Source organism: Phlebotomus argentipes, unplaced genomic scaffold (genome assembly GCF_947086385.1).
Source record: "Phlebotomus argentipes unplaced genomic scaffold, Phlebotomus argentipes genome assembly contig_32, whole genome shotgun sequence".
Lineage (NCBI taxonomy): Eukaryota > Metazoa > Arthropoda > Insecta > Diptera > Psychodidae > Phlebotomus > Phlebotomus argentipes.
The window spans coordinates 2,501,551-2,513,211 of record NW_026776187.1 but is presented as its reverse complement, the minus strand read 5'-3'; the positions used below and the strand labels follow the sequence as shown (position 1 = coordinate 2,513,211).

General features: G+C 39.5%; 1 protein-coding gene across 5 annotated transcripts; it reads right to left on the bottom strand.

Annotated features, from left to right (window-relative positions):
• Positions 1 to 1,747: 1,747 nt before the first annotated feature.
• Positions 1,748 to 8,252, bottom strand: LOC132263990 (uncharacterized). Of its 5 annotated transcripts, none has more exons than XM_059764029.1 (5): positions 7,897 to 8,252; positions 7,295 to 7,528; positions 3,561 to 3,751; positions 2,767 to 3,109; positions 1,748 to 2,000 (listed from the first exon to the last, which is right to left on the bottom strand). In XM_059764029.1, exons 2-5 carry the CDS (start codon positions 7,322 to 7,324, stop codon positions 1,923 to 1,925), a joined length of 642 nt encoding a protein of 213 aa, XP_059620012.1. In that variant the 5' UTR covers positions 7,325 to 7,528; positions 7,897 to 8,252; the 3' UTR covers positions 1,748 to 1,922. The 5 variants fall into 5 exon arrangements, with proteins under 5 accessions (XP_059620012.1, XP_059620010.1, XP_059620011.1 ...); XM_059764027.1 differs by having other exon boundaries at positions 7,295 to 7,618; positions 7,943 to 8,252; XM_059764028.1 differs by having other exon boundaries at positions 7,295 to 7,547; positions 7,943 to 8,252.
• Between the last annotated feature and the right edge of the window lie 3,409 nt (positions 8,253 to 11,661).

Sequence of the window (11,661 nt, the reverse complement as noted above, 5' to 3'; positions counted from 1 at the left end):
GAGAGTGAGACACATTGATGAGAAAGTAAAAGTTGAATGAATTTACAATGCGTTGACGCGTGTTGGCTGTGCTTCTTCATTGCCGACATTGTCCGATCGCGACGATCTAAAGTGGGTCAGGCTCGTCTTCAGCAGCACCGCGAGCGGTTCAACGATCTTCGGCGGAGTCTGCAAAAAAAGTCCAGCATCTTCGCATGCGAGACTCCGACGCATCGGCGCGATCGTGATGCCAGAAGCTCACTCACTTACATAATAATCGCATTATACGCTGCGATGGACCATTTGCTGGCTTTTTCAAACACTTCTGCATTAAATAATCTTTGTGGGATCGGATGGGAAAAGGAGCTTGAGAAATTAATGCTATCATATTGATGAGTTATGGTCAGTGATTTCTGCGATTGAACGTGTCATTGGCTAATACTTTATTGCCTCCTAAGAGAGCAATTGATCCATTAATGGTAATGAATTTGTACTCAGGCTCTCCCCTTTTTCACACATTTAGCCATGGCAGTTGGCAAAAAATTGTGGTAATTTGCTGCAAAAATTAGTGTCAAGCAATAAAACTTGGAAGAATTTTGCAACATTGAAACAATTCGCATAATCTGTCATTAGGAATTCTTCACATTTTCTCCTTATGGCTCTGCATTGAAACTCAATTCAGCGTCTCACCTTCCATGGTTAATTTCCATCAGATTCAATGATGGACTTTATTATGCCAATGTGCAATAATTAACATCCCATCCGGATTGATGATTTCAAAATGTGTATAATATTTAAAATCCCGTATTTTCCGTATATGATATTTTTAAGAAATCAAAGGAATTTCCTTCCATTTCTTCTGCAGTTTCTCTTTTTCCAACAGAAGAATTCCGATGCTTATTTAGGAGTCAATTTCTCAATCTCGTTGTCATTTTATTTAAGGCACATCAATCGAAACTTGCATACAAATCGTGGACTTTTGCATAATTAAATACCCCTTGTCAGTTCAACGTGATTAATTTCTTTCGCTCCTTTTCACCACTTTTCATCTGCATCACCTTCGGTGTGTCTGAAGTCTTCCTCTGATTCCATCTCCGGCAGATGACTTGTGCAAGAGTCGCCGTTCGCGGGCAATTCCGTTGGAATATTTATTGAGTCTCAATGGAAAATAATTAAGGTGAGCAAATGTGCAAGGCAATAAATAATCAATGTTTATTAATTCAATTAAAAGGCAACAATATATGTTCGTTAAAGTGTTTTGAAATTTGCCTGGAATCTTTTGGAGAATGATGGAAGTAAATTCATTTGTCATCTCGTGACTCCCAAGCATAAATTATGTATGAACACTTTACAAATACCCGCGAGACTGAAGGTTGTATTTAGGAAGGAAAACAATGAGGGAATAAAAAAGGCCGAAGAGAGAAAATTATACATGTTGTCGAGTGTGTGCATTAAATTGGCCTCATTAGAACCGCTGAAAGCATAACTATCCATTTAGAGGTGGCTGTTAAATAATGCCTCGCCAGTGATCTTTTCCGTTTTTCCATTTGCGGAAACGCGCCCGAGAAAATTCTCATAAACACTCGCGCCGAGATGAAAGCTCAGCCTTCAGGAACTGTCAATTGAGGCAGAAAAGACTGTTAAACGCGCACATAATTTGAATGAGCGCAGCAAAATCCATTCAGCAGAGCGTTTATTTTCGGGCCCATCTAAATTGGCATCGCGAATTGGAGGAATCACAGCTGGTGGAGTGAAAATGGCTTATCAATTTTACATCATAATTTTATTTACACAGTATATTTTCAATAATAATACATGTACTTTTTGCTCGCCTCCTCTGCCGATGCGAGGAGAGTCGAAGTGAAAGAGTGGTCAGATTGCTGGGCTTTTGTGCTCCGCGGCATTTCACACAAAAACCAACAATCAGTCAATTTTCAGCAATCTCAGGACTTGCTCACCTGCGCCTTCTGGCTCACGAAGCCGTAGGGAGGGACTTGCTGTGGTGGTGGCACTGGAATGTACTGCAGAGCAACAAAGTCTGTTAGCAACTGATCCGTGCAGATTTACAAGCTAGATAGCGTTGAACACCTTGGAGCTGATTTTGTCAAGACAACATGTCAAATTGTGTTGAGATTCTTGTCAGCCATCATTGTATCGCATGCAAAAATCTAAAGGATTCAACGCCGTACTTTCATCTTCTCCTAGGCAACGTCAAAAATCATTCAGCGAGAGGAAATGGAATAAATTGCTCTAGTTTGATTGGAAAAAAATGATAAGCGCGGTACTTTTCAATCTATCTCAAATTGCGATCAATTATTTGGACTTTCATTCAAATTACGTACGAAATTGCATAAGGAATCTGTCAACACCTTCTTTCTTCGCCACTTCTTTTTAGGGCTGTCAGGCAAATTTTACACCTTTCACGCCAAAAAACAATTAACTTGTAAGTTTTCTGAACTACCCTGTGGTAATTAAGCAAAATACTATACAATATGACTGTCTGGGAAAACAATTTCTTCTTACTCTTTTCATGTCATCCCAGTGAATAAGAGAGCAAACAACATTTCTATTCAGCATTATTAATCAATGGACCACTCAATAAACCGCAAAACCACCTTCTATTCAATAAGATGAATCTTCATGATATCCAAATAAAGTGCCATTCTTCTCAAAAGCGCCAACTTTTACATTGTAACACACAAGGATTGTTTTCGACTTTGACTCAATGAGATTCTGATTTTTTGCTCACCCGCGAAGGCATTCACCTCGCATGGTGATTCAACTCACCATGAGATAAGGTGTGAATTTCGCCTTCTCCTCGTAGGCTTTGTACTTCTTCAGCTTGGCGTTGTATTTCCCATTGGGCTTGTCGTAGACGTTCTTCGACTGCTTCGCGTATGGGTTGTAGGCGATCACTGCGTAGTACTGCATGCCCACGTTCGGCACGTACTGCACCGCCAGATGGGCCACGGGCCGAACATACTGGTCATCACGCGGGATCTCATTCTGGTTTGGACTCACGATGGAACCGTAGTTGGGCGATCTTGTCGTGTGCGTTCGCTCTGTCGACCTCTGCTGGAAGCCTGTGTTGTTGTTGTAGCGCGGCCTAGACGGTGGCGGAAGGACATATCTGCAGAGGGAGAAAAACGTTTGAATTACAAGAAATCTGCCGATAAAACAGATAATTGAGAAAAGCGCAAGAGGAAAGTCACTAGCCGATTTATGAGGAATCTTATTGGCTTGAATGGGATTAAAAGAAAATCAAAAAATCAAAATTTTTATTTAAAGAAAAATTGTTAAAATGATTATTTTCCAAGTAAAATTGCAAATTAATCAAAAATTAAATATTTTCTGCAAAACATTTAAACAAATCAAATTAATATTTAATTTTTCTGAATTTTTAATAGTTAAATATATTCAAATTCTGAATCATTTTCAGAAAATGAAGAAAAAATTAAGACAATAATCAAATATTAAATAAAAATCATGAAAAATCAAAATAAAATGATTGAATAATCAGAAAGTAAACAGTCTGAGATCGCGAGTGACTTTCCCTTTGGGAAAAGGGTGAGACAAATTACACGTATGGGTTCGGATTGGGGATGTCATTGGACTGATCCTCCCAAACGGGCGCCGGATCGCGATACGGCAGCTTCGGAATCGGAGGTTTTGTTGATGTTGGCGGCACAATGGGTCCCTTGTTTGTGTTCCAGTCCACTCTGATGCCGCATGTGCTTCCGATGAATGTTGCGAAGGCCACGAATGTCGAGAGCTATCGTATTGAAAAATGAGATTTAAAGTGGACTTGAGAGATGAGATACGACATAATGAATAAATCTTCGGAAACATCTTGTAAAAGTGAATTCGTATTGTTGGCTGGATGTCTTCAGTTGGAATATCAATTTTTCAAGAGTGTATAATTTCCATTTAAAGTGATCACTGGGGCGGAAGTGAAGAGAAAAGTGTGATTTTCTTTGACCTCCCTTGACGCCTTCTTCAGCGAGCAAATAATCACCCGGTCCGTGGCGTTTTCTCACACGAAAGAAAGTGGGTAATATAATATTCGAAAGAGAGGAATTTTCTCCATGCTCAAAATTGGTGCGGAAAACTAGAAACTCCATGTGCAATTTGGTGTGAAATGAGCTAGAAGCTATATTTCACTGAGATGCAATTCATGGCAATTGCAACAGAAGTTCGATAAAAATCACACCCAATCTCGTGACCTCATGGCGGCCCTAATAAGTGAAGGAAAAACGCAACTGACCATATGAGAATCACTAAATGTTTTTCTAATTGAACATATAATCTGCACCTTTCCATGTTTCAGCCTCCACTTATTAGTCTCTCTTGCCATCGATCAGTTGCTGAAATATGAGAGATTATGCAACATATCATCGGGTAAGATCATCGAAAAATTTTTAATATACCATGGGCAATCACTTCAATTCACTTTAATAGTCTGTCTAAACATTTTATTGGTCTCTCAAAGCGACAACTCGACCGACAATCTCCATTGTAGATCGCGATCTCTTGTCGCCTCTTTTTTCTTGCACCTCAACCCGACACTTTCAACACCAGAAGGAGGCTTTTTCTCCACGCCAATTCCACCAGAAAGTTTTATTGAATTTCTTTTGAATTGCACTCTTTTTTGCCCCCTTGACGACGCTTTTCTCAATTCACATCTTCTCTATATTCCAAAAATTCACGTCAATTTGATCTCTTTTTTCGCACATGATAAAACAATTTGTCTGTCTCTCTATTTGCCAATTTAAGGGAAAATTGCGTGGAAAATTGGAGGGTATTGTTCAGAGAACAGCCGTGACACTGTGATCTTGACTCCCACAAAAAGACACATATTTTCCGCCTAAGATTCAGCGGAGCGATATATCAGACAACTTTCATTATCTCAGCACTTAGTTCATCGCGCGTCACGGTCACGTTTTTACAATAGTAATCATTCAATTGAATCATCGTCTTCCGAATGGTTGTTTATGCGATATTAATGGAATTATCCTGATGGGAATTTTGTGATGACACCTTATGTAATTGCATACTTAAATCCAATCTTTGCTGTTGTCTGAATAGCAAAAAGACAGTGAGACATCTTCTGAAATGCTCTGAAACAGAGTTGAAATTTGTCTTCAAGATGTTACACTCCTCATTGACTACTAATGCCTCTATTGGTTTTGTTAATTGGTTTTGCGATTTCCACTTTGCTTGTTGGTAAACTGAGTGACAGGTGGATTTGGCAAGAGGGTTTATTTTGTAAGAGATAGCATCGGTAAAAAAGACGTCACTTATGGTGGCAAATTGATGAGTTGGGAATACGAAATCAGCTGATTTGTATGCGCCTCGCATTGCCCCATTCAGTGATCATATACTTTCGATGAAGTCGGCAATTTTGGGCAATATTTAGCCGATGGCTTTGGCGAGAGAGAAGCGCGCGACTTGGGTGAAAAGTGACTTCGGGTCAATCGGATTAGGAACAATAAACAATGGTCGTTTGTTGAGACCCCAAAATTGCATTACACTCCCCAATGAGGCCGCAATGTTTCAACAGGCCATTTGTCTTCGCCATTTAATATTTCAACCGAATAATTGTTCTGTCGCACGCTGACCTATGGCGCAAGTCCGCGCGGTGTCTCGCAAGTGAGATAAGGCTGTCCTCCGTCCGGTGGGTATTTCTTCGCGCTCACGTTGGCGGATGCGAGCAGTCGGCGTGAATTTCTCACATCGAGAGACCCACTCAGGAAGCTCGCCTCTCATTTTCATCCCATCATCAGCGGAATGGGATGAAAAGTGCGCGCAAGAGGCAAAATGAGGCAAAAGTCGGAGGGAAATGGAGTTCGCATTGCATCACATCATGCGATGGGAATTAGAAAACAGTCAATCAGCGCGAGGTGGCAACTCAAGACTCACTCCCTGGGCTTCTTTGAGACGTCTGAGAGACACACGATTCAATTTAATTGCATTTTGACTCCACAATTAGCGCACATTAAGACCACTGCCTGAACACACAGTGAATTAATCGCACTTGTGTCTCATGTAATGGATGGTTATAAACAATTATTTATTATTTAATACCAAATCCAATTAATTAGCGTCGCGTCTGACAAGAATTAGAAGCGGAAGTGGATGATTATTGGCGTAATTAGGCAGATCGAAGCCACGTTCTGGTTTTCGGTGTGAAATTGCGTTGAGATTAATGACTGATGTGAGACGAACACACACATTTAGTATAATATGGAAGTTGAATATTTAAATGCAAATTAAATACACACAACAAAAATATACTTCCCTAATCAAAAGACGCTAAAATGAGTCTTATTAAGTCTCTTATGCAACAGTCACTCCAAAGTGATGTTCAATATATAATATTTCAGACAACAAGCAAATGAAACGTCTTAGGAATGATTTACTAACAAATGCATAAGCTTGAAAGGAACATTGCAGTCTTTGAGTAATAAGAAATCATTAAAATTAACGAAACCTCGCATCTTTAATTGGTTTCAACGCCTCAAGTGTTTCAGTCATATCATCCAGAAAATTACAGAATGGTCGAGTGTCCTTGAGAGTTGCCCAAAAAGCTATTAGATCTCGCATTTGATGAATAATTCACGTGGAAGGATGAAACGTGCATAGAAATTGTATTTCAATGCTTTACATTTTGGAAGCTGTAACATGGAGAATTTTTCATTCTTTCGGAAATCCACATTAATGCGCGTGAATTTACACAAAAACAAAATAAATATGTCGCATTTGGTGATTATTTCAGGGCGATTGAGGTGGAAATGAGTGGAGAGGTGTGGAAATTTCGGTGGGAAAAGGTGGCAGGAAAACGAGTTCGTCGCTCACAGTTGAAGTCTTTCGTTTAATTGAGACTAAAAGTCCTCTCTAATTGCCTACAGACACACATAAGAGCAAGTTTGGTCTATTTCAGGAGAATTTTCGTTGGAAATTCTTGCAAAATTGAGCGACTGGCAAATATTTAGCAGTAAATTACACATGATTGCAATGCACCTCGACTCTGAAGAATGAAAAATTGTTTCATACCAAAATATTAGAGACAATCTCCCTCTTCGCATTGGTCTATAATTATAAATGAACTATGCTCGGTATATTTTAATATGTTTGACTCTCTCGGACGGTGAGCGAGGCTCTCTTGAGGGAGAAAAGATCACTTGCAGCAATGCGCGTGATTGATGCAGATGTGTGCATTTTATTAGGTGCTGAAGCCACCAGAACAACTGTTTGCATAATCATATTCATCATAAGCACCGCGCCATGATCACATTGTATCATAAGTTTTCCTTACCATAGAAACAATTTGATGTGTTATGATCATTTTAGCAATATATAAATTACAACTCACACACTTAATTTATTAAATATTATATTTTATGGGGTCTCTTGCTGTTTTTCTCCTTTTGCGCGCACTTTTCAACCAACTATTAAGTTACTGATTGTATGACTTTTCACACACCATTTATTCCCTCAAACGCACGTGTCGCTTTTCCGATGTACTTCTGATAGTTTTACTAATAATCTGCTAATAAATTACACCACCACTCCAATACATCATTCACTCTCTGTGACACGCCACACTTGTTTTATTTTTCGATACAATATTGTGCCCACGCTTCCAATATCAAACTTCTTGTCGCCGTTGACATTCGATAAGTCCAATTTATACCACGCGAGCCACTGCATTTCCGACACAGCGCACTTACGAGTCTCATTTGCCGAAGAATTTTTCCCACAACATCGGTGATGAATTCATAAATTAATTGCCAACAGGCGATGATGGGCTTTTGTGCATGTCATGCGATCTATCTAAGGCAAATGAGACAGTAATTGGATGGTTTCTTCGCAGTAACATTGAACTAAATTGAATGTCAACGGGGCAATTAAAAGCACCTGGCACATTAAAAAAATAAATAAAATCAGAAAAAAGATCACACACTTAAGTAAATTCTCAGAGTCCCACAAAAAGAGCCACTTTGGATGTCTTCTATTCAATTGAGATGTCCGTGCATATATCAGAGCTGGCGAGAACAACACACTGAGCGCACATAAATTCCCAGGAAGGCCGCACTATCACCGATTTGGGCGCGATTTGGGGAACTTCTTGAGAGGAAAACAGTCAGCGTAAGAAACACTTTGGCGACACAAGAGCCAGCTAAAGCCGTGCGGTCGCGATCGTGGCTACTTTGAAAATGATAGAGAAGCCGAAAACGGTGAGGAACTCTCGTGCCCGGTGCGCTCGAGTCTCACAGATAAACTGAGCACAGTGATCATGAGTGGATTGCGATTGCGCCGCGTGATCCCCTCTGCGCAAAATTGTGCGATCTTCCTCGACCAGAACGATCCGCGCGATGCTTTTTCACTCTCGCCATCAGTGCAAGATCGAGGTGATCTTCGGTGGTCGCGCGATCATGTACAATAGATGTGATTCAGGGTTATGCTGTGTGTGGCAATCATAATTTCATTATCGATAATTATTATTATTATTGGCACAGACAGAGTGAAGGAAAGTGGCAATCGCCGCAGTTCTATGTATTGATCAACGCAGACATTTCACTCAGATTCACATCACTGGAGACTAATCGCACCGATCGTATGCAATCATCGTGTGGGATTTTTTTTTGAATAAGCAATTTCAGCCATTTTTTCTAGCCATAAAATCGGTAGTTTGCAAATGTAATAATAAAAAGTATATTTATGTGACAATATTAGCGAACCTTGAAAATTTATTGAAGTATTTCCAGAGCTGAATAGCCGCTGAATTTATTGCTAAACAAGATTTATTAAATACAAATGATCTTTTCCAATCCCATCGTTTTGTTTAATTGGTCTCTCAAGATGATTGATGATTACTTATTGAAAGGTATGTATTTATGTACATATTTTGAACAAAGATTTGAAGAAAAAATATTATGTAAATATGAAAACACGCCTATAAATTGAAATGATATTTTTTCCCACTGCGCATGATGACATGTGCAATAGAAAATCAGTTCGCTGCTTAGATGAAAATTTGGATCTATAATGAGAAGTCATTATAAATTCTAATGAGATGATAATGAAGGCGCAAATGTCGTGCTTTATGTCTGGTTTCTTTGGTAGTACAAGACACTTTTGTCACATTTCACTGGCAATTTGCCATGCAATTCCACGTCTTGTCCTATTGCTCTTGAATGCAAATCTCTTCCACTGGATGAAATTTCTCAACAACGCAAAATTTATTCCCGCCGTCTCACAATGTTGTCAATTTAATAACTCTTTTCACTCTCATTTCAGCATTATTTTAGCGTGATTTATCACATTTCGTACTAATTTTTGTGAAAGAAAACGCACAGATAGGAATGACTTTATCATGTTTGAGGGCACACCAAATGTTGTGGAAAACATAAATCAATGCGAATCGGGAAATGGAGAGATAAAGTTTGTCTCACTGTCTGAGAAATTCGCGCAAAAGAAGGAAAAGTGTTGCAAACAAGTTTCGACTTTAGGTGATATTTCAGCTTTTTATTTTTTTGATAAATTGACCTTTTAATTCAATTTTGTAACACAAACACTCTAATTAATGTTCTTCGATGTGTGGTATGGGCTTTTATTATTCAATCTCGCTGCCGTTTATGCCACAGCAGAGAAATATATTAAGTTTCCCAGCTTATCACAACATTGGGTAGACTTTAGCGTCGCTTTGGCGTAATTTAGTGTGATTTCTCATTGAAACCACCAGCAAGGCTGTCAGCCAGTATGTTATGTCGTGACTTCTTTAATATTGATCCCTTATCAAATCGCATAAATAACTGCGGCGCATGAAATACATCTTCATAAAATTTTTTCCTGTTGAAATTCAAAATTACTGGGCGGATATCTTTCGCCCCTGTGTTGATGGTCGATTGACATTGCATGATTTGTACTTGATTTATGATGATATTTAAATTTGACCTTCTTCATTAGCTCCAAATAAATTCAAGTGAGAACGAGCACATTGCGAAATGAGTCACCTTCGCCCTGCACTGCGCGCTTCCCAAATACATTACTCGTCCATGTGTGCATATGCGATGGGGGAAGTTCCAAGATATGCATGCAGAACTGAGAAAATGTTGTTTTAATTGTAACCAGAAGACGTCGAGAGCACACACAGCGTCCGCGAGAGTGTAAAATCTGTAGCAGTCGATAATGGCCGGGTAGAAGCGTCATCAATCACTCAATCACACTCAGACTTGAGATATCTCTGATTCCAATCGGCATCCACTGCGAGATGGTAATTGTCAATTTATCGGTCAATTTGCATAAAATGCTGCGAGCTGATTTCTATGCAAATTGCATAATCGCCTCACTCTTCTTGCCACTGTACTTTGTTATTATTTACACAGTAAAACTGTCTCGCACGAGAGACACAATTCTTTACCAATGCGACGACCTTTGCGTCCGATCCTCACCTCAAGGAGATCCTCGCTTGTCGGCCAGGTTATATTTCCCTTTATGGCAACTCCGCTGATATAGAGCTGAAGGAAATATCGTGTTTCTCTGTGGCATGATTCTCAAGATCTTGGAAATAAATTCTATTCTGGATTATGAAAAAAATATAAATCAACAGACACAAAATTACCTTCAGGTCCAAGATTTTGTCCCAGATGAATCACATTGAAGGCATTTATCCTTTAGAGTACGTTCGAGAGAAAGTCAATTAAAGTACACATTCTGGGTGATTGTGTCATTAAACAATCTCACTTCGTTGTGATACTCTTGCAAGTTGTGGAATACCTTACCTTACTAACTCTCAAAACAATTTACCTAAGATCGATATTAATTCCAAGCCCAGGAGGTTCATCAACAAGTTAACTGCAGTCCAGAAAAAAGAGACACTCTAGAGTTTATGGGAGACCAGAAGTGAGTAAAATGCCATAGCTTGTTAGCCTCTGAATTAATTTAATAAAATACAGCCAAGAAAAGTATCACCAGTGAACACTCCATATGTTATATGGGCAAAACTGTAATTGAAGTTGCGCAACGAAGTCGAAGACGTTTTAATCCCACCTCATCGTTTTGGATTTTAATTAAAATACAACCAGAAAATGGTGTGATGGAGAAGTATGGATTTTTTTCCACCTCATCGCCATAGCATCATTTTACCTTCTTTCATTGATCATCGTCCTCACATACAAACACCGCGCAGTCAACATTTATTATTCCCATCCTATGCGGAGTGCCTTTTAATAAACTCCACCAGTGGTGGAGTGAATTGCAAAAACGACAATTTAAATTTAAAGCCTGGCGATGTGCTTAACTATATTGAAGGTGAACACGATCTATAAGTCAAAACTGGAAAGATTCCGAGATGACAGAATACCACAAGCTTCAAAGTGCTGCTCTCTCACGGTGGAAGAAAGGCGTATGAACAATTTGCCATTGTTGAATCACCCAAGCCAGATATAATCCATTTGGACGCAAATCTCTCTTCCCATATTGCTTTGGTGCCGCAAGAATGGGCCTACAGTGGATCAGCGAGGCTACGATGATCCACATTCTCACCATTCCGATCGCGCAGAGTCCTTGGCGCGCTGCTGCTCTCGTTTTTCGCCATCATCTGCATTATCTACGCAGACACACAATTTTTTGGTTTGATCCAGTGAAACCTGCTGAATTCTATTGAAATCCACTCTGTGG